Raw genomic sequence first — 24281 nt, forward strand, 5'->3', positions numbered from 1 at the left:
CACCACAGAGCGGGACTGTCCACTTTCTCTATTCTCATTCAACTTTGTCAAAAACATTCTTTTTGAGATAACACTCGGATAGCCTGACTTTTCAAGAATTTGACTGCCACTAAGAGATTCTCTTGTCGACGTAGAATACTCAGATGACACAACCCTATTTGATGAAGAAGCTGGGAAAATGCAGTCTTCTGATTGCCTTGAGCAACAATGCAATCATGTTTGGGATGTGTTTCTCTTCCTTTAAATGTAAACCTTTGTTGCGAGACTGATCTTTATTAACGCCTCCATTAATAGTAGACAATGAAATAGTTAAGCGCGTCGACCACTTGTAGCGTTTCATAAGAAATAACTTATCAAAATCTAACATCGCAGTTACAATTTCAGTACAATCGAGCGTGTTCGTTGTGCTGTCTTCAATCTTGATCCAAACATGACTATAAAAGTATATACTAGTTAGATCTGAGAGTTACTGGATCGTATAGTACATTCTATACAACTAATACCTTGAAACATCTTGCCAACTCACTTATCATGGAAGTTTTACCACCCCGTAGTGGGTTGGTGTCTAATGAAATCTCGGCACAAATTCAAGAAGCACGGCTGGTTTCTGACAAATTACGTCATTGCTGTTCCAAGAGAGATGTTCATTTACCACCCGAAAGACGAGTTTGTTGCTCAGCAGTTCACTCTGTTCTACTCTATGGCCGTGAAATGTGGCATTTACAAATGAGGGCTATTCATATATTACTGGCACTTGATCATAGATACCTTCGAAGAACTGTTTGCGTATGGTGATACTACCGAGTGATCAATCCTGAGGTTAGAACCAGGGTACTAGGTAAGGACAACAGGTTTTGTGCTGGGTATGAATAAATGACCGCTAAGTTGTTAATTTATTTAAATCATGATACACTGTCATTCATAACAAATATTATAAGTGAATAATATTTGACTTTACTCACATATTTAATGCTGCAATAATTAACGTCAGATAGCAAATAACTATTTTTTTTATCTGATTAGATGAAATGAAGAACAACCAATACAATTTAAAAACAATACACGCAAATCTACTCACCTTACAAAGTCAGCTGGTACAGGCGCACTAACAAACGAGGCCATAGGTTTACAATGTACGTCACTAAGCAGTGCTAAAATTTCAGATGATCGTTCTACCATTTCAGACGGTTTGGCAACATCTACCGCATATTGAACATCATGTAAAAGATTTTCAAGTGATTCAATTTCCTAATTATTAAATTTTCAAAAGAAGTGGAGAAAATGTACATGGCATCCATATAATATATATATATATATATATATATATTCCTCTAGTTGAAAAAAATTAAAATCAAGAGGGTACGAGATAGACAACTTCGGCTCATAGTAACTCCTCATGAATAAACACTGACTTTTCTAGTAGTCGAATCAGAAACTATCGAAGACTACAGGAACCCTTTAAGGATCAACATATCTCATAAACCAACACAATGACTTCATTCTGTTTTAAGACAGACCGAAAAGAATAACATCAAAGGAAGACTAATGAGATATTATCTAATAAGTGAATTGAGCCAAATGCAAAAAGCGTTACACTGGATGAGGTGAGTGATCTACTCGTTCAAACGTACATGAACATTGACTAGCGACCCCACACGATAAAATGTTACTAGCTTATCGATGCACGCAGATAATTAAGTACATAAATTCCATTGAGAAAATGTTAAAAGTTTGGGTAGGGGAATTTCAAGAAATATGGAATACAGATCAACTTCTAATGGGTAAGCGAATGGACAAAGATCCAATTTACCAATCTATATAGGAAAAGTGAGTAAATTAAAGATTCAGAGATTAACCGAACAGAAAAGTCGACGAGAATATAAAGACACATGAAAGTGACAAAATCTGAATAGACAGCCAGTCATAAACAACATTAACAGAGAGGTCTGATTTTACATTTGTTGAGTGTAATTAAAAAACAAATTTAACTCACTTGAAATAATTGACTACGTTGACTCATTAGAGTAACTAGTTTTGATTTTAGTTGTGAATCTAAACGCGCTACCATTAATTCAACTGCATTGCGTAATTCTCGAACACGTTCTTCTTTGGCTTGTTTTACAGCCTGTACATTCTTCTCCTATTTCAATAACAATAATCAGTATTATTGTCACGATAAAACTAAAAAGGGGTAAAACTATTCGATTTGGGGGACATTTTAAGTATCCGTTTCCTCTGTGTTATTCAAGACACATAAGCTTGAAAGTATTGAAACCGAAATAATAATTCAAGAAAACACCAATATTAGTTATATATATATATATATATATATCAAAAAATGGGAGTGAGCAATTTACTTCAAAAAACGGCGGCTGGAAACTCTAAAAATAATTATTATAGAAAGGGAAAGAAAATGACCAAGCTGGTAAGTCAATAAATCATAGGTTAAATAGGACCCGGTAATTCTTATCAATCTAAGTTGCCATAGGTCGTATAAAGGAGGACAAGAAGAGGAATAATAATGCGTATTTTAGTGAAAAACTAAGCACAAAGAACATGGTTCAAGAAAGATAATTAAACTGGCGGGATGAAAAGTACAAAATAACAGTAAGCTAAAAATTTAGAAGATAAACAATGGATGTAACTACATCATTGAGGTCGACCATGGGCCACGCAATTTAATCTTCAACTGTTGATTACAAACTTAGTGAGATAGTTTACAATTTCGCACATTGCATAGACTAACAGTCAATGACTTGTAGGAATGGTAATTAAGCGCAAGCGTTATGAACAAAGATGGATGGTGGCTAGCAGTGGAATCCAGGACGCGCGTCTCGTCAGCCGGATGTACCTGCATCCCAGAGTTGATGTCTACTCCGAGACTCGAACCCAGAGCAAGGGCATACAATGTCTGATTCAGGTATATCATGATCCAATCGTGAACCAAAATAAACATAGAGACTGAATACACCTCTTTTGGTCTTCTGTAGTTAATTCTATTTTTTCAACATATCATTGCTTAACTAACTAAAAGGGCTTATTTTAGCCATTGTAGTACAATAATTATGTACTTATAACTATTAAGCCTGATGACGAAGTTATTGAAAACAGTTGTTCGTTCCAGAATTCTTTGTTTGTTAATCGTTATTATATCGCTTGCTGTCGATAGATCACAGTCAACTGACCAATAGATGTAATATTCAGTTTAATGTTAAAACTGTCAAAATGATTAGTCATATGTATAATGATTTTTTTGAGTTTGAATGCTAAAAGGTATTGAGGTAATCTCAATGTTCTGATTGTTGGGTTGAAAATAGGTGAATGTCACTTTGAGATATCGATTACTAGCACACATAGCAGCTACGTTATGGAAACAGAATCACTCAAATATCCCTAGATAAGTTATCAAGTACTAAATAGAGGAACTGACAATAGAAATCATTACGGACTTGACAGTGCTTAAGCGAAGAATTATGTCAACATAACAAAGTTGTTATTTTCTCGAGTCCTTTTATATGACCCTGATTGAATCACTAGATACGATTCCACCGATGCGAATCCGGTTTGTAATACATTAAGTCAAGTATACTTTTCACCTTTAGACTGACGACCTTAACTTTGATTAAATACAGTGACCGACCGCAATTAGCCTTCATCAGCAACCAAGATAATTCTTGACGCTTATTGGTTCAGGACACATCCTTTCCTCCAGTCCGGTATTGAGTCCAAAATAAGAAAACAACAAGCTGAAAACCTTTTATCGTTATATTCCAGACACTCATGGCTTTATGCACATAAATTAGCAAACGTCATTATCCGGCAAACCAGAAATAATAATTCATGCACAACCAGGCGAAAAGTGATAGAACAAGGGCACAAGGTGAATAACTAATCGGAAATAATGAAGGAGCGGTAAAAAGTAAAACAGTAGTTAGTGAGTATAGGGGAAGCTTACGACAAGGGGAATATGAAAATACAACTATCCAGTCACTAATTGGTTATATGGTAAAAATATATGGGGATTCTTAGTAAAATAATTTTTAATATTCTATCTGTACAAACAAAAGTAATAACGTAATTTGTTTAAGTTATTAATCAGGATTTTACTGAGATAATTAGCGAGTTCCCATGACTGATTATGACAGTAAGAAGATGAACTGAAGATTGTCTAGGAGCCTGCATTTATCAAGTTTGATTTGATCAAGGCATGATTATCGTCACAACCTAATAAATATGTAATAGACAAACAACAAACTGTTCAGGTCTCTCACAATTAGTTTTGAAGAAACGATGTAATGAAAAGTCAGAGTAGTTAAAAAGTCAACTGCAAATTAGATATTTTTGACGTAGTAACATGTTTAAATCTATGTAAATGTGGTTACTACGCTGGTTATATTATCAGGAGTTCGTTTAAGATTTAAAAGATTTTCTCCCTTATCATATACAGATAAACTTGTTGAACATGAAAAGAAATCATTTGGATATCTTTCCACTACATACAGATTTTTACCAATACCACAAAGGTTTTGATACTTTACTACACCTCTGGAATAATATACTTTGTTCATGTTTTTTTGATCATGGTAAACTGTCTTTAACTTAGAGCTTTTTTTCTAAAGGACCAATATAAGGTTTCATCTCTATCAGTCAAAGTGGTCAGTTCCACATTTGCAGATTTCATTTACGAATATGTCCTCATGTATTTTTGTGTGTCCTCTTTTCAGTTTTCCCCTAACGGGATGTAGTTTTATGTGGCAGATTATTAGTACGCTACGGTATGTAATAGAGACATTTAAAAGGCAAAAAGTACATGCTCATTTTGAAATATTATATCTGGGCGAGCATGTGAAAGTGGATTGCATTAGTTCGATCCCATTGATTATCTTTTGCTTAGTTGTGTGATTATTTCGAGTGCCTTATACGTGAATCCTTTGAATATTGCATTGCTTAGTTGCATTTCTACCTATCTGTTTATCTGCCGACCATATTCTATTGCTACACTTACTTACTAACGCCTGTTAACCCTGGTGGAGGAGCATGAGTCCCCGATCAGGATTCGCCATCCATCCAACTTTGTCCTAGGAAATCCTTTCCAGTTGTTATTCATCCTTTCCATCTCTGCTTTCACTTCCCGACGCAGTGTGTTCTTCAGTCTTCCTCTTCTCCGTTTCTCTTCAGGATTCCAGGTTAGCACTTGCTTAGTGATGCAGTTAGGTGATTTCCTCAATGTATGTCCTATCCACTTCCAACGTCTTTTCCTAATTTCCTCATTGGCCGAAAACTGGTTTGTTTTCTCCCACAGTAGGCTGTAGTTGATGGTACCCGACCAACGGACATTGAGTATCTTACGTAGACAATTGTTTACAAATACGTGTACTTTTTTGATGATGGTTGTAGTAGTTCTCCAAGTTTCAGCTCCATACAGTAGGACTGTCTTGACGTTCTTATTGAAGATTCTCACTTTGAAATTAGTTGAGAGTTGTTTTGAGTTCCATATGTTCTTCAACTGTAGGAATGTCACCCTTTGCCAATCTTTGTCATCACATCTGCATCAGATTCTCCTCGTTCATCGATGATGCTGCACAGATACTTGAATGTTTCCACTTCTTCCAGAATTTCTACATCAAGTGTGATGGGGTTGGTGTTCTCTGTGTTGTGTTTGAGGATGTTGCTTTTTCCCTTGTGTATGTTGAGACCTACTGATGTAGAGGTTTATGGTACACTGTTTGTCTTGACCTGCAATTGTTGGGGTGTGTGGGCTAGAATAACTGTGTTATCTGCAAAGTCCAAATCGTCTAGTTGCATCCCAACTGTCCATTGTATTCCGTGCTTCCCCTCAGATGTCGAGGTCTTCATAATGCAGTCAATCACTGGAAGAAAGAGGAAGGGGGAGAGGAGACAGCCTTGTCTGACTCCGATCCTCACCTGAAATGCCTTTTTCAGTTGTCTCCCATGCACGACTTTGGACTGTAGTCCGTCGTATGAATTCCTGATGATGTTGACGATTTTCTCAGGCACACCATAGTGTTGAAGAAGGTTCCATAAGGTTCTCCTACCTAGGCTGTCAAACCTTTTCTCTCAGTCAAGGAAGTTGATATATAGTGACGAGTTCCACCCAACTGATTGTTCAACGATGATCCATAGTGTCGCGATTCGGTCTGTGCACGACCGAATCTTACGGAATCCAGCCTGTCAATCTCGAATTTGGGCGTCTACTGAGTCTTTCATCTGGTTCAGCAATACTACAACAGTGTGATTCCTCTGTAGTTCTCACATTTGCTCAGATCTTCTCTCTTCGTTATTTTGATGAGGTGTCTCTCTTTCCAGTTTGTCAGTGACACTTGTTCTTCCTCCCAAATCTTCCTGAACAGAACGTGGAGCATGTTTGCAGTTGCTTATATTTCTGACTTCAGTGCTTCGGCTGGTATATTGTGAGGTTCTGCTGCTTTCCCACTTTTGATTTGTTTGATGGCCTTTCTGATTTCTTCGATCGTTGGTGGAGTGACATCTATAGGAAGGTCTGTGTGTGTTGCTTCGATGCCCGGTGGGTCCGGTCTATTCATAATCTCTTCATATTGTTCTACCACCCTTTCCTCTGTTCTTGAATCTCAGTAATTGGCTTGTCTTCTTTGTCACTGACTGGTCTCTCTGATTTACTATAGTTCCCTGCTAGTTTCTTCGTTGTATCACATAGTTGTTTCATATTTCCCTCTCTTGCAGCTTTTTCCGGTGTTGTTGCTAGGTCTTCCACACATTTCTACCTGTCGGCTCTAATGCTCTTCTTCACTTGCTTGTTTGTTTCTGTGTAATCAGCTTATGCCTTGACTTTCTCTGTTCTTGTTCGGCTGTTGTTAATTGTTTAGTTTAGTGTAGTTTATATATTCTAATTTCACTTTTCATACAATTTTAATCTATTATTTAATTTGAAGATAATTTACGATAGTAATAAGTAGAGGACTATTGAAAACCAGAGATTACTAGATGACAGTTTGAAAATGTTCGCCAACAACAACTGGAACCTTCAAGTTTGCTGAAAGCATGATATATTTGAAATAGCAACTAATTTGTGACGACAGCACAAGATGTATTGACTATTTCATTTTTCGCATGCTTGACTTAATTACTAACAATACCTGCTGATTGTGTTCTTAGAAAGAAGTGATAAAATTAATTGATCGAAAGTTTTAGTGATGGAAAAAGCAACAACGACAAAAACGATGTGATAGAAGAACGAAAGAAACACCAACTTACAACATCTTGAAGTAATGATATTAATTCTAAATGTCTTCGTTTAAATTGATCCATTTCATTCTTTATCTGTTTTACATGTTCATCATAAACATCATCTAACGGACGAAATGAATGCTGTTCATGATTATTATCAAATAATGCACACTGATGACAGATAGCATAGCCACATGTTGTACAAAATACAGATAAACGTTCATTGTGCAATTCGCAACTTGAAATAATTCAATTATGTATAAAATTTATTTAATTTAATCCCAATTGAAAAGAAAACAATGGGAATGAAGAGAGAGAAAATAATTTATTATTGTCATTGATAATAAAATGAAAATAGTTTGATCAATTATCTTGTGTATACCATAAATCTCATGACGAACTGAGGGGTTAGACAAGTTGTTTTCCTAGTTTGGAACATTTCTTCTCTCGATGTGCATTTACGATATCACACAGAATCGAAAGCACGGCATAATACTATTACTGAGCCCGAATTCTGTGTGAATTGCAACCCCCAATTCCACGCAATTTACGAAACACTGTGATCAATATCTAAAATCATCGGTAGGTTTCTGTTCAACTTTCGAATTAGTGATTTCGTATGTCATGATTCTTCATCAGAAGCTTGGAAAAAAGTCACCATACAACGACAAGCTGGTGAATACCAGACTGTCATTCACTAAGGTAGATCTGTGGAGAGGCTTGTAATGTGTAAAGATAATAAAAAGTTGCAAACAAAATTAACTGATAGAATCTGACGTAGTACAGAAATGAAGCGAATTCAACTTCCATAGCTTAAATTGTGGAGTACGGAATACATAATCCAAAAGATAATAGTGAAATATAGGCAGTCATCTAACAATTTCTTTTAATTTCACTTCAACTGAGAAAACTTCAAAATACCAGCTAGTATGAATTCGAATTGAGAAAGAGGTAATCGGTAAAGAATGATCATAAATGGGCAGATAAAGTTAGAGATTATTTTTGAGCGGGTTCAGAAAAATACCCAAGAGGTTAGTCTGGATGCAAATTATAAACCAAGGAACGAACCTGAAATAAGGAAATTAATGAACATCATTATTCGTTGGCTAATTCTAATTGCATCAGTTGCGAAATGAAAAGTAAATTATTCGATCAACCAAGACAGAAAAGTGAAGAACAAATTATCAGAGCAGATAACAATATACGAAATATCGACCTAGAATATTCCCTTTGAGTGAGTAATCTGAAAAGGCATAATCAACGAAGTCGAATCGACTCGAAAAGTCGACTAATGGATGGGAAGCAATCTGGTATAGTTAATGAAACAATATGTACTAACAATGAATCAAATCTGAATAAATTCAGATAGCTAGTCAGGAGACTGAACAATACAAGCAAACTAAGTTAGCGACATAAATTAGTCGAAAAGCAGCTGTTTAATACTTGATTTTTAAGCAAACGAAGGTATACGCACATATATTTAAGTATATTTCGACGGAAGAATTATACGCGGTATACACAGTATTGAGAAACAGTTGCACTTAACGTGATCAGTGTGTGATAAAGGGGAATGAGAACAACTAACTCAATTAGGAGTACATCTCAGTCTAATTAACAATTTCGTGAACCCCCCTCCACTATGAACAAATCAGTTTAGAGTGATACATTTCTCCAAATTATGACAGACAACTATGACTTTTGTGTTAAATGAAGTTGGTAAATCTGGAATTCATAAGATGTTGATGTTACATAAAAGTCGGTTGTCGAAGGGTTAACGGCAAGCACTGTTCGTTTACATTTTCATGAGATAGGAATTCCATAAAACGTTACCGAAAACCTTTTTACCGAGTCGTCCAATCCAAAATAGATGCGTGTGAATAATGTTTAGTCTCAAGTGAATGATATCATGAGACAAGTCAATAGAAATTTACTTAAGCAATATAATTCTTATCATGGACATATATTAGTTAGACAACCATTGAAAACCACAAAGCACTGGACAGCTAGAGTTAAACCTCGAGGTTGATGAGGAGCCGTGACCAGTAGAGTTCAAACATGTTGGGTGGAAATAGTTATACATAACAGGCGATGGAAGATGACAGCTCAGTATTGAGAATTGATTGAAGATAAACACGAATACCGTTGAATAACAGATAAGAGGTATAAATGTGAATCCCTCAACGTGTAACCGAAGACCATGGGTTCCATCCACAGTGGGGGGCGTGGATGTCCACTGCTAAGGAGTCCTATGCCAGGATGAAAGGGCAGTCTAGTGCTTCCTGACTTTAATGGTTGCCTAATTAAGATCAGTCCGTGATGTAAACTATGGAAATCCAACAATCTCTACAAACCCCCTATACAAAAGAAACTTCACTGGTGTTGCAAAACCTACGAACGGGGTATCGATACTAAGTAAGTAGTCAACATGATTAATAATCGAATAAAGTAAATTTGACAAATTAAACATAAAAGAGCATCTTGGCGGTGATATAGGATTCTATATGTCGATTATCAGCTTTGAAAAAAAGGATGCAGTGGGCAATTCGCAATATGATGTTGTCCACCCATACTATCAAGTTATTTCACATATATTGTTTAGACTAGTAAGATGATAAACTGAATTTTTCGACTAACCCCCACATTACACTAGATTAACTGACTTATGTCTACTTCTATCTTATAAAAGAGACATTTCTGAATACTGATTGCAAAGAAAGAAAGAGGAGTACGGTAAGATTCAGATTTTACATATCTGCATGTAAAGCTCCTTCCACTGAAAGCTTATTATTATCATTATGGAGAAAGTCATTATTCAAAACAAACAAGTAAAGAACTTTGATATAAAACCATATATATATATATAAATCTTGAAAAAAATATCGGTTTTGAGAAACGACATACTAAAGTTTGACAGATTTGAAAGTAGTTTATATCACTAACCGATTGTAGCTACCCAACCATGGGGATCCGAAGACTTAGAAACTATTTTGTTTTAGTGTGGAACATCTCACAACTGAGCACCCATGATCCTATTATAGATCGAGACCAAAAGCTTCAGGTCTTATGGCGAGTGTGTGGTCTTTAGATTGATGAATCAGCATCCGACGGTTCAATTTTCCGACTATTCAGTTCAGGATATTCTGCAACCACCATCTTTTGTTATAACTTTCATTTATCGATATGTCACGTTAAATAAACGACAAATAGTAGACACGCTTACAAGAGATCGACGTCATACTACCGATATTAAACACTACTTCTAGACACCCAAATTAGTTCAGTCAAAAAACAAGCGGTGTGGTTCATATGTGCTAGTTTTTCAACTTGATAAATGACACTGGAAAACCACCAGCACTGTCTTCTTTCCAATTTTTACTATATTTAGAGACAACAGACGTTTTGTTAATTTACACCTAAATGAAGTTTCACAACAACCACGAGAACTAATGATCGAAGCGTATTGTGAACCATACTAATCCCATAGACCAACTTTTGAAGTCGGAACCGCTCAAGAATTAATATCTATGTGATCAATCTGAATAACACATCACTTTTGAGCCAATCGTTCCTGCACGAATCCAAACAAGTTTCTCCTTACATAGCAAATGTGAAGCTTCAACAGATACACTTATACAAAAAAAACAATCATAATCTTACACCTCAGTACTAGATGTTGATAATGTATTATTAACTGATGCTCCTCCCAATGAATTATTTTGACCACTACCAGATCTGGATGAAGTAGCTTGAGATTGTAAATTATCCAATTGTTGAGTAACTTCATCGGCCCAACGACAATTAATCAATTCATAAATGTGCAATGAAGCCCTTGATTTTGTAAAGAAAAAGGAAGAAAGAGGTAGATTAAATTACTCCATCTGAATAACATGAAAGATGGACACTTATTTTGCTTCAAAAAAAGTATTTACCATTTTGATTGTGAGTTATATTTATTTAAAAATAAAGCATCAACCGTAGGATTACGAAACTTCATTCAACTAGTTTCCTTGACAAATAAAACAGAGCAAGAATAACAATAACATGCTTTTTCTTCAACTACATACAAGCCAACACATTTAATTATTTCCAAATATTAAAATAATATTGAAAAGTGAATTGTCAATCATAACGACCAAGTTGTGCTAACTGTGAAATGAATCAAGAATAAAGGGTTTTAATGGGGTTATTTTTATAACTGCCTAAACTGATATCACCCTAAGCTTATTTGTAGCTGAAGAGGAGGTAATGAAATACTATGGATTCATCGTATTCTGCAAATAATTGTTGTCCCCAATTTGTCCTAATTATGAAACGAATTGAATAACAAAACCATGCTTTATTCATAGAACTAGTAATAAGACATGCAAAAATCATTATTCTTAAATCAAAACAGAATTTTAAAGAAATGATCACCAATATTATTAATGGTACTACGTAACAATAAGAAAAACTGATTTTCTGAATGTAACATAATGTTATGGAACAATATTACCTGTAAAGATGTTAACTCGAAGATAGCTATATCATAGATTGATATACACTGAAGTACTATTTAAAAGCCAGAAAATAACCTGGAAAGTTGGATTAGTTTAGGTTTTTTAGATTTATTTAACATCCTGAACTAAAACATTCGGCACAGAATTGAACTAAGAACCGTTAAGCCTCATAATAACGAAGATAATACCAAATCTCCACGAAAATTACCATGGAAATAGAGTAGTCTTCGAAACATTATTTTATTGAAAGGAAAGTATTAGTAAGCAGAGATGGATAGTGGCTAGCAGTGGAATCCAGGACGCGCGTCTCGTCCTATTTGGGACTCGTCAGCTGGATGTACCTACATCTCAAAGTTGATGTTCACCCTGGGACTCGAACCCAGTACCCTCGCTTCAAACGCCATCGCGTTATCCACTCGGCCACTGAGTCCTGATAGCCACATGCTTGTGCGATGGGGTGAAGTTTAAATTCATTTAGTGTTGTTTGTTTGAATCTTCCCATCGATGTGTTAGGACTACAACTGGTCAGTCTCTAATTGGTATATGTGCATACTGTGCGTATTGCCTCGATATAGCCTTAATTCACAAGCATGGTAAGCAGAGATGGATAGTGATGCGAGCATTTTTATTTAGTTTTATATATTTTCCTATCGAGAAACCCGAGATTTAGTTTGAAAGTTTAATCAAATATTGGATAAACCTGAGGGTGAATAGCACAGTGAATATTCAGATACCACACAATTTTAGGTGAAATTATGATTTATCTAATTTGAGTGATCACTATCAACAAGTCGAATTTGTGCAGGAATCTGGAAGAATTCAAGTTGTGGTCAAATAACAAACTGCATGCGTTGACTGAAGGAAAAAGCTTGTGCTGATGCACTTTAAAATGACAATCGAGGTTCCGCAGTTAACTACAGTGGAGCTACAAATGGCAACAAACACAGATTACTCTTAGGTTAATTTGATTTGGCCACTAGTTTTAAAAAAAACCACACTGCATATGAGCTACGTAGATACAATTTAGAGCAAAAGAAGATATTAAGTGACGGCTAGTTTATCCGAAAAAGCAAGATGAAATCTTGTAATTAGAAGAATACTCTAATCATCCCACTAACAATAACACAGTTTAATTCTTCACTGATATAAGGTCAGAAACATAACCTACGAAGTGTTCTATTAGTTATTTAACTGATATCTATGATTTTGTAGTGGTTCAGTAGTTAAGGCATCCGATTAAGCTACTAAGCCTCAGGTTTGAACTCCGCTCCATCCACTTCGGCTTGGAAAACTGGTTAATATCATTGGCATTAACGCTTACAGTTCAACTCATAACTAAGTGCCTTGTGAATGAGTTAATTTGAATTTCAAGTTAAAAATCCGTACTTTGGTCGTATTTCCAGATACATCGTTAGATCCTCTGTATAATTTCCATCACATAATATCTGTTAAAATGAAGCGACGATTTATGAAACTTGGATTACCAATTATCGCTGTCATCTTTACAATAAGACTTGAACTGGTGTATTTAAGTGTGACCATGTACTAGGTGCGATGAGGAATCGAATGAAAAGCTGATTTAGTTAGTATTGAGATTTCACATTGACAGCATTTTCAGGTTCTCTTTTGTATAGAAACTATGCTGCTTATAAGTACTGATTAGTATGAGCCTCTTTTAAATGAGATCAAAATAATGCCACATGTACCCTGTATGACGAAAGGAAGCAATTTATATGAGCGGTTCTGTGGAAATATTACATATTTTGAAGGCAAATTTTTTTTATCACGAACTGACATTAGATAGTGAACTTGTAGCAAGCCCATTCAACTATTGTATTATTTGTGTTTTCTCTATAATCTAGACATTTAATCCACTTTGTAAATTTATGTGTGAGTCTGATTGAGCGCATGTGTCTGTACATCAATCTTTAATCTATTCTCTCATCCAAAAATGAACAGTATTTGAGCGAAAAATTGTTTTCAATGGCTTCATCATCAGGCTCTACAGTTATAAGTCCATAATTATTGTGATATTTTACAAAGGCCAAAATGAGGCATATATTAATTACATAGATGACACACTAATTGTTTGCGACGAAATGGTTGACTAACAGGAGATATTGGACGTTTTCAATAACGTCCACCCAGCTGTTCAATTCACCAGCGAGAAAGACAATAGTATAGCTTTCCCCGACGTCCTACTTTCTAGAAGGAGAGATGGTTCCATCAAGCGAAATATATTTAGAAAGAATACATGGACGGGTCAGTATACCCATTTACAGAGCTTCACTCCTCTTCAGTATAAAATAAATTTGGTTAAATGTCTCAGCCACAGAATCAAGCTATTATGTTCTGAGGACAGTGTTGATAGTGAAATAGATATACTAAAAAATACATTGCGAAATAATGGCTACCCAGATAAGTTCGTCAAAAAATACCTAGTAGAAAATACTGTTAAAAAAAGAAATTGTGACATAGTGAGTAAAAAAACCTTGTATCTGAAACTGGACTTCAAAGGTGACATAGCGGGGGATATTCTAACACGCCGACTGAAAAGATCGGTTGAAAGGACGTTTTACGCCGCCAAGCTACACATCACTTTCTCAACTAAACCAGTACTTACACAATTAATCGAGGATAAGTTACCGAAGATGGGCTCTTCCATGTGTGTATACCAATTCAACTGCTCCTGTGGAGCTCGTATATCCTGGGACCACCGGGTAAGTAATGCAGTTGTTAGGAAATAGGTACTAGGTAAGGATGGCAAATCGATTGATGAAGTAGTGAAACTTCATCAGTTGAGATGGCTGGGACATGTGTTACGTATGCCCAACCACCGACTGCCCCGACGTGCAATGCTTTATGGTGTAGGAGCAGGTTGGAAGAAAGCCAGGGGCGGCCAGACCAAAACATGGCATAAATCCATGAAGTCGCTGACAAGTGGACTGGGCCTTGTTGGTAGGAGTAGACTACCCGGTTGGGATTCGCGAGATGATAGCAACCGATGGTTAGAGACCTTGAATGACATGGCTCAAAATCGTTTGCAATGGCGAAGGTGTATCCACTCCTTGTGTTCTACCAAATTCTAATCTTCTGAATTCTTCATGTCCGTATCCTTTTTCTCTTTCCAAATTTATTTCACCGTATTATACTCCTTCAATAACATCTTCAAACCCTTATCTTTCACATAATACTCATACTCTAACTACTTCTACCAATATGGGATTTGAATCGACAACTTCATCTCTGTGCTAATATGGTATGGCGACTCGAACTGATGTACGTACGTACGAAGTTCTACGTTGTAACTGACTGCTCCTGTGGAGCTAGTTACATAGGTCGTACTCAGAGGGCTTTATCCTTGCGCATTCGTGAACATGTACCAGCATGGTTGGGAAAAGGAGTCACTAAATCCATTAACAGCACCATCCTTTCTCACTTGGTAGACAGTGAACATCATATCAAAATAGAGGAAGCCTTCTCTGTTTTATATCAAGTTCCGAAAACCCTACTTCAAAGAGCTAGATTACGATTACTTTACATAGCCGAAGCGATCCAGATCAACTCCAGAAAACCAAGCTTATGCATCCAGAAAAGGTATGTACAGCCACTATGTTTACCTTGGCCTACGACTGGATCACCGGATTCCATAAACTGAATATTATAAACCTCCCCTTTTTTTTCTTTCTTTTTTTGTTGATCACCTCTATCTTAATCTTCACATCCATCATTCCCAATTCGTTCATCTTAATTACCTTGATAACACCCCCTTTTATTATATTCACACAACAAACTTATTATTATTACTATTTATCATTATTATCTCAATTAACAAGATGAAATTCTCATTTTTCCTAAATTACTATTATATTGATTGTGACTGGACACTTGATTACAAATCATTTTGACCTTTATTAAATGACCTTTCTAATTTACAAATAACACAAATTGGAAGTATAAATGTCATAACAGATGCAAACGTTCACCATTTTTAACATATAACATTGTCAAATTAATTAATATATTCCTCATTTTGGCCTTTTTAAAATATCATAATTATGGACTTATAACTGTAGAACCTGATGATGAAGTTATTGAAAACAATTGTTCACTCAAATATTGTTCATTTTTGAATATTCTGTCATTGTAAACAAAGACAATCAGTAATTTATCCACAACCCATTAACACTCATAAATATATATATGGATTTTTAACACTCATTGACACACACACACACACTCGTTTTCACTGTGTGCTTGCTATCTGTACGCTTGCGGATTTTACCCAACTTCAACAATAAACCATCTCTATAGCTGGTGTTCAGGCTTTTGAATAATCTCGAGTAAACCCGTAATTCTACTAGGAGATTTAGCCTGCATTAAATATTCAGTTAGCGGGATATTATTTATTTATTGGAGTCAGATATAGAGGAATTAATCCTCAACAAAGTTTGTGATCCGCTCTTTGAACGCGCACCATCTCTCTACAAGTCTTCTGCATATTCTCTAATCATATCATAAAGAACTTCACATCGGAATTACTGCTACAATTATTAACAATTCAATGAGTCTTAATATATTCATTCATGACATTGCTCCTTTGGAATTATATCGGTATATTCTCATATTTGTACCCAAAGTGAGTTTTTTTTATTCGGTGAGTCTCTCATATATATTTGTTGTTATTGGTTATTTCTTCATATTGTATATCTCAATCCACAGCTTATTATTATTTCTTTGTATTATGTAACTCGATAATTCACTGAGCCTTACATCTAAGTCTATTTCCGTGGGTGCCATCTCTGTACCTTTACCAGTTTCTAATCCTCGAAAGGCAGAACTCTGGTTTGCACACTTAAAAGGCTTTTTTGTTACAAACAGAATCACAAGTCAGAACACGAAATTTAGTTACGCAAATTCGTTGCTGCACTCGAGAAAAAGACACCTGGCCCCAAACTGAAACTAAGAGCAATCAATAGATCCGAGATTAAGACATACGGTAAAAGGCAGTTACAACTGCTTTTCGGTTCCAAATCTAACTTCTCATGGAACTTCATTATAGCTGATGTTCTTGTTCCCATAATCGGTGTTGATTTCTTGCAATCACATAAAATACTCTTAGACGTTAGAAACCGGAAACTTGTACTTGCCGATCACAGCAGCGAAATCAAAGGAATTCTATCTAATGAGACGTCTATACATTTATTGGTCAAACCTCATCGCGAGAATGACAAACACGTCAAATTACCTAAACAGTTCCCAGACTTATTAAGACCGTGTTTCAAACGTGACAAACTGACACATACTGTCGTACATCATATTAAGACAGAGGGGCCACCAGTATTTGCACGTCCGAGACGCCTTGATCCCTCTCGTCTGGCTCTCGCAAAGAATGAATTCAACAAGATGATAGAGTTGGGTATCATACGCCCCTCCGATAGTCCGTAGGCATCACCGCTACATATGGTACCTAAGGAAAACTCTTTTGAGGTTAGACCTTGTGGCGCCCCAAATGCCTTGGTATGGCCGAGAGTGGGGAGGGGCCACCCTCCCTCTCGAAATACTCTCACACGGCCACGCGTATATAGCCTCTTCCAGGGAAGTTCTACTCACTGCCTTCTCGTGGCGGGGGGTTGCTTACGAAAGTGAGAGGACGAAAAGCGAATGTCCAGCGCTTTAACCGGGCCGGTGGACATGGTGAGCCCACCTAGGGAGGTTGGAAAACCCTGATTCCAAACCAATGGTGCTCATGGGCTCCTGTATCCTGAAGGAACAAATGGCGTATGAACCAATTGTTGGTCACCGGCTACCATGGGACTGCATCTCCTCACGATGCTCCACTGGCTTGTGGGTCAGACCTTTAAGTCAAAGGCTAGGGGTGTGGTCCCCTAAAAAACCACCTGCTTCGGTTTGGGCACCTGGGCAGTATCACAGCCCTCACACAAACCAAATGAAATGACAACTAATACTAGAAATACTATTCTCGCTTCAATTAGAATTCAGACAATTCACATTCACTTGATAACACTCAATTTTATTATTATTACTAATATCATCATTTATATATATATATATATATATATATATATATATATATATCACTTATCTTCCTCTATTCTCACTTCATATACTCCCATTTTTCAACTTATACAGCGACTCGCCCATGGTGGAAACTCTGTTTTATCTAATGACGCATTCTACTGACAATACTACTCTCGCTGCTATTAGAAACAAGACAATTTACATTATTATTACTATTGTTATTTACTACGTTGCTTATTCACTCCCTTTTATTCCCAATTTGTGTAACCTTACTTTTCAACTTATGCAGCAGCTCGCCCATGACGGAAACTCTGTTCTATCTAAACGATCTCCAGTCACTGTCTGGTCGAAAGTGAATGCTTCTACCGATTACGAATACTGAACTAGTCTTTCTGAAACCACGTACATCATTCAAACTGGCTTCTTTCAACGTTTCCACAATAATGCAGATCGGACAACAGATAGGGCTGACTATGTCTTTACAAAGTCTTAATATGGGCGTTTGTCTATTCGAGACCCGTATTCAAAACTCTAGTGAAGTACTACAAATTCTCCCGTCATCTGTCGCTTCGAAAAGCTTGTTTCACGTGCGCTTATCCGTGGACTCTGTGGCATCTTCGTCTGGTCTTGCTGGCGTTGGTGTCGCACTAAGCGCTAGAGCTGAGGCAGCACTAATCGATTGGATCCGCATTAACAGTCGGTTATGTGCTGTTAGATTAGAAAGTTCCATCAAAGTGAGAAGAAACCGGCGTGAGAAACGGTGTCTTTTCGTCATCTCCGCCTATGCCCCGACAGATTGCAGCCCGGATGCAATCAAGGATGAGTTCTAACACCAGTTGACTGTTCTTCTCCAGAAAGCGCGTTCGACAGATATTGTAGTACTAGCCGGAGACTTGAATGCACAGGTCGGGCGTTTAGGCACAGAAGAGAGCCGTTTAGGTGGCCGATGGGGGCTTGTTGGTTGCAGGAAAGATAACGGGGACCGTTTTCTGCAACTGTGCACAGACTACAACCTGTTTCTGGCTAGCACTAACTTCCGGCACAGTCATCGCCAGTGTGCTACTTGGCGTCTTCTCTCTGCATCTCAAGCCTGGACTCAGGACTGTTCTCTGGGATTGTCTATTGAAGAAGGGTGTGCCTGAGAAGTTCATTAACATCTCAAAGGCCCTGTATACAAACACCTCAGGCAGAGTGAGGGCATACAACCACCTTCCTCCCCTGTTCCATTCGAGCAGTGGAGTTATGCATGGTTGCCCGATCTCACCGTGCCTCTTCAACTTTGCCATCGACGACATTCTGGAAACAGCTCTGATGGATGTAAGTAATGACGGTGTGGATCTGCTGCCTGGAGAACGACTTCTCGACCATGTGTATGCGGATGATATTGTCTTACTGTGTGATAATGCCCAAGGGATGCAATCCGCACTTAATCAGTTGGCAATCAGTGTCCTCAAGTACGGCATGTGCTTTGCACTCTCCAAGTGCAAGGTACTCCTACAAGACTGGCAGGATTCTCATCCTGTACTCACCCTAGATGGTGAGCAGATTGAAGTAGTCAAGAAGTTCCTGTATCTAGATAGCTACATAAGTGCTGGTGGTGGTGTGAGTGATGATATCAATTAGCCTATAATGAAAGCCAGAGCGGCTTATGCCAATCTGGGCCATCTTTGGCGCCTTCGTGATGTTAGTCTGGCTGTAAAAGGTCGGATCTACAACGCGTCGGTGAGAGCAGTTTTGTTTTATGTTTGTGAAATCTGGCCTCTCCGAGTTGAGGATGTTAGACGTCTCTCTGTATTCGATCATCGTTGTCTCCGAAGGATTGCTGACATTCAGTGGCAACACCATGTTAGTAATGCAGAGGTTCGGCATCGAGTGTTCGAGCGCAGAGACGATAATTCAATTGGTGTCATCATCTTGAAACATCGACTTCGGTGGCTTGAACATGTTTTACGAATGTCGTCCCAGAGACTTCCACGTCGTGCATTATTTGCCGACTCTGGGACTGGTTGGAAAAAGCGGAGAGGAGGTCAGTGTATGACATGGTGTCGTGGTATGAAAGAGAGCTGCAAAGGGCTAGCTTCTGTTGGTCCTTCACGACTCCCTGGCTGGAGTCTGAGAGATGGTGCAACACAGTGGCTAGAGACGTTATCAGATATGGCTTAGAATAGAAGCCAGTAGCGAACCTTCTTTTACTTTCTTCATAAAGAGTGGCTATAACTTTCTTAACTGAAATAGTCTTCCGGTTGTACATTTCAGTCCTCTTTTTTTTTCACCCTTCTCTTCCAATTTTCATTGTTTTGTGTGGCGCATATGTATTTGGTTCCCACCTTGTACCAATGTTCATGTGTCCAAATAAATTAATAAATCTAGTCCAAACCGGGACCCGACGGGATGTACGCTCCGTTTATCTGGCGACCCGACGGCAAGTTGTCGTGGACTGGCGAGTGTAGGCATAGCACTCAGTACGAAGGCAGAAAAAGCACTATTAGAATGGATTCCCGTTAACAGCCGCCTATGTGCTGTTCGGCTAAACAACTCTGTAAGAACTCGGAAGGATAGGGATACATATCGTTGCCTTTTCGTTGTTTCTGCCTACACTCTCACTGACTGCAGCCCGGATGAAGTGAAAGCTGACTTTTACAAAATATTTTCTGAACTTCTTCAAAAAGCTAAACACTTAAACATAGTACTCGTAGCAGCTGACTTTAATGTCCAGGCAGGTAGTTTAAACCGAACAGAAAGACATTTAAGTGGGTGTTTTGGTATTCCGGCTCAACGAACAGATAATGGTGATCGTTTGCTGCAACTGTATTCAGACAATCGCCTATTATTAACAAGCACTAATTATAAGCATAAGGAGAGACATCGTTTAACATGGAGACCCCATGCACCAAACCAACGATGGACGCAAATATACCATGTTGCCATTATTCATCGTTGGAGAGGCTCAATAGAAGACTTTCGATCGTTCTGGAATACCTGTTTGGACTCCGATCATGCCATAATACGAGCACGTATTTGTTTTCGCCTCACTCGACGCAGAAAAACAACATTAAGAAGACCCATTAGAATTGAACTCAGTGACGAGAAAGCCAAACGTAGATTCCAGAAACAACTGAATTCACATTTAGGTAGTTTTGAAAATGAGGCTGACCCAGATGTTGCTTGGAAAGATACACAAACAGCTGTGGAAACAGCAGTGAAACCTATTGATGATTTAAACCAAATGGTCATGAAAAAACTAATGGATTTCTACTAAGTCTATTGCACTGATAGACTCTCATAAACTCGTCCCATCAGGCTCCGAACACGATGAAGAACGAAAACAAATCAGATCCAGAATAACCAAAAATCTAAGGAACGGCCGTGAGCAGTAGTGGGCAACGAAGGCAAAAGAGATGGAAAAGGCAGCTGCTGGAGGTAACACCAGACAACTAAACATGGCCATTAAGATTAGAAGATACTCGTAAGTTACTAGTATTTGACCATAGATGTCTTAGAAATATTGCTCACATCTGCTGAGATTACTGGGTAAGTAATAGTGCGGTTAGACTCACGGTATTAGGGAATGATGGTAAATCAGTTGATGAGGTTGTAAATCTCCATCGACTGAGATGATTGGGCCACGTGGTACGTATGTCTGAACACCGGTTACCACGACGCGCAATGCTAACTAGTGTTGGGGATGGCTGGAAGAGTGTTAGGGCGACCAAACCAAAACGTAGCATTAGTCCTTGAAGTCACTAACTTCTGGTCTTAGCAATGTTGGTAGGTGCAGACTATTTGGTTGGGGTCCGTGTGACTATCGTAACCAATGGTTGGAGACTCTGAGTGACATGGCTCAGAATCGATCACAATGGTATAGGTGTATACACTCTTTGTCTTCCCTTAAACTGTGGGATTAAAATTGCTTTATACCTTTCTTTCTTCGAACTAATTCCTTCTTCCTGTACTATCTTTTTGTACACAATCTTTTATATATTACTACAATTGAAGTAATTGCTTATATGAATTTTGTGTTCTTGTTGTGCTAATGAGGTGTGGCAACTTGGACCGATGCACATATGTGCTTGGTCCTACGTTGTAGCTGATTGATTGGTCTCATTGTTATTGTATGGCGTGTATGTATTTGGTGCCCCCTCGTACCAATGTTTGTGTTCAAATAAAATAATGAATGATAATACGTGCTTATAAACACCTATTTTGTCATTTTCGCAACTGACTTCTGAGCAGTTACATTCCCTTATTTTGTTTCCCTGACAACAATGTATATTCTAAATAGTGAAATGACGCGCTTGATGAAATATAGTAATTGATGTTGACTAGTATTCAGAATCCTGAAAATTAATTTACAGATAACGCATTAATTTATATAATGTGAATGTTTTCAAGGAGCTACTCCTGTATTTCGCTGTTCTGAAAAATAAGCTATACAACTGGTTCAGTAACACTTCAATACCTCTTCAATAATCAGAAAACACATTTAGTAATATGAAAGCATTTCACATGTTAAAGTGCTTTAATAAAAATCTATTTGCCAAGAGTTTTATAGCTATTAGATGTGTTTTCTAAGTGCATATCTGAATACCCAGGAAATTCACTCAATATTAGAAAGAGACTAAGATGTATAGTTGAATGAGAGATAGCTTAGTGTATACTACTAATATATTTCATAAAGAAATTGTGGACTGACGATGTTGTCGGATCCACTTATTTTAAAACAACCACTGTAAACGGTTGCTGATAAACTTAACTTGCTAACAAAATCTTGAAAAACACATCACATTTGCATAAATTTAAGTATTTCTATGCATTTCCAGGTGGTAAACCAGAGAATCAACTATCGAATCCTGCTTGTAACTAGTTTAACGTAACTCATGAGAAAAAGTTTGAAAATAGAGGTAGGTGTCATTGAAGTTAAATCCAGGAGTAGGGGAAGGTGGTGATAAAGTAACTATAATACATCGATATGTTTATACGCATTGAAACTTGACAATTCCGATGATAATTCCTAGCGCAGTTAGAAGCTTGGAGATCTTTCAAGAGCAGTATAATCTCTGGGTTTTCTAGTCACATTTTCCCCAAAAATAATGAGTGGGAACTGCTCAAACTCGGCGAGATTTTCCTCAAAGTTGGAGGATTGAAAACCCTTACACAAACACCCAAACATTCTGAAAAAGCGTAATGACCACGAAATTACCGGCAATGAGGGCACTGGGACCGTGTTTCCGTGATCCATTTCTACAAATTCAGGCATTATTGAAAAAGGGCTTACTCTTATACACTTGTAGCAACACAACTTCGAGCAGTGTGGACACAAACGGGCGTTATTAAGCTTCTCCATACATATAAAGCAGCGAAAAACTTCAGACAAGCTCTAAAAGCGGACAATCACTTAACCATATAAGTCATACTTCAAACGTGTCCACACCATCCAACTTTTTGTCTCTGCGAGATTGTGCCATTATTTTTCTCTTTATTTTTTTCTATGGAATATCATCTATGAGAAACACGGAAAGTTAAGGCATTGATAGACTTGCATCTGGCGTGAATGTGCGTTTTCGTTGGATAAAGGTGATGAAAAGCCAATGAATCGGAGAGCGCTTTGATGACCTAAATGTTGTAATAGACAGGATATATAACAATCAAGAGTGGACAAACGCGAAGTTGAGGTTATACATAGGCAACTAAAGAAACTACTAAGATTAAGGTTCCGAATGCATCACAAAAACAAAACATACAAACTGAGTGCACCTGGTTGGAGGGTATATATAACGTAATTAACGTATTTAAACTGCGCTGAGTAAAAATTGCGAAATGTTCATTCCGTAAGATATGTGTCTGACTTGCGAAAGAAATCGCCTTGTTGCAATTTCGCATTATCTGAATAATAGTCACTCATTAACGCGAAATAATGAAAACACCAGCAAAATGCACGACTATTTAATAATACCTAGAGTAGTCTTCCTCAGGACCGTTGAAAATAAAATAAAGGTCCAGCTTTTTTTCTAAAGGACCAATATAAGGTTTCATCTCTATCAGTCAAAGTGGTCAGTTCCACATTTGCAGATTTCATTTACGAATATGTCCTCATGTATTTTTGTGTGTCCTCTTTTCAGTTTTCCCCTAACGGGATGTAGTTTTATGTGGCAGATTATTAGTACGCTACGGTATGTAATAGAGACATTTAAAAGGCAAAAAGTACATGCTCATTTTGAAATATTATATCTGGGCGAGCATGTGAAAGTGGATTGCATTAGTTCGATCCCATTGATTATCTTTTGCTTAGTTGTGTGATTATTTCGAGTGCCTTATACGTGAATCCTTTGAATATTGCATTGCTTAGTTGCATTTCTACCTATCTGTTTATCTGCCGACCATATTCTATTGCTACACTTACTTACTAACGCCTGTTAACCCTGGTGGAGGAGCATGAGTCCCCGATCAGGATTCGCCATCCATCCAACTTTGTCCTAGGAAATCCTTTCCAGTTGTTATTCATCCTTTCCATCTCTGCTT

At 37.5% G+C, this 24281-nt stretch overlaps 1 protein-coding gene across 1 annotated transcript in view; it reads right to left on the minus strand.

The window, feature by feature from the left end:
• Window positions 1-23227, minus strand: part of Smp_147520 (putative tripartite motif protein) — a gene marked incomplete at its 5' end in the record, with an annotated part of 50964 nt that extends 27737 nt beyond the window's left edge. Inside the window, 7 exons of the mRNA XM_018789282.1 lie at window positions 1079-1248; window positions 1994-2140; window positions 7252-7462; window positions 10882-11052; window positions 22963-23003; window positions 23038-23139; window positions 23177-23227. Coding sequence (XP_018654741.1) covers window positions 1079-1248; window positions 1994-2140; window positions 7252-7462; window positions 10882-11052; window positions 22963-23003; window positions 23038-23139; window positions 23177-23227 — 893 coding nt within the window. The remainder of the gene's footprint in view (window positions 1-1078; window positions 1249-1993; window positions 2141-7251; window positions 7463-10881; window positions 11053-22962; window positions 23004-23037; window positions 23140-23176) is intronic.
• Window positions 23228-24281: the final 1054 nt, after the last annotated feature.

The sequence above is a fragment of the Schistosoma mansoni genome, chromosome W (genome assembly GCF_000237925.1).
Source record: "Schistosoma mansoni strain Puerto Rico chromosome W, complete genome".
In the NCBI taxonomy this organism is placed as follows: domain Eukaryota; kingdom Metazoa; phylum Platyhelminthes; class Trematoda; order Strigeidida; family Schistosomatidae; genus Schistosoma; species Schistosoma mansoni.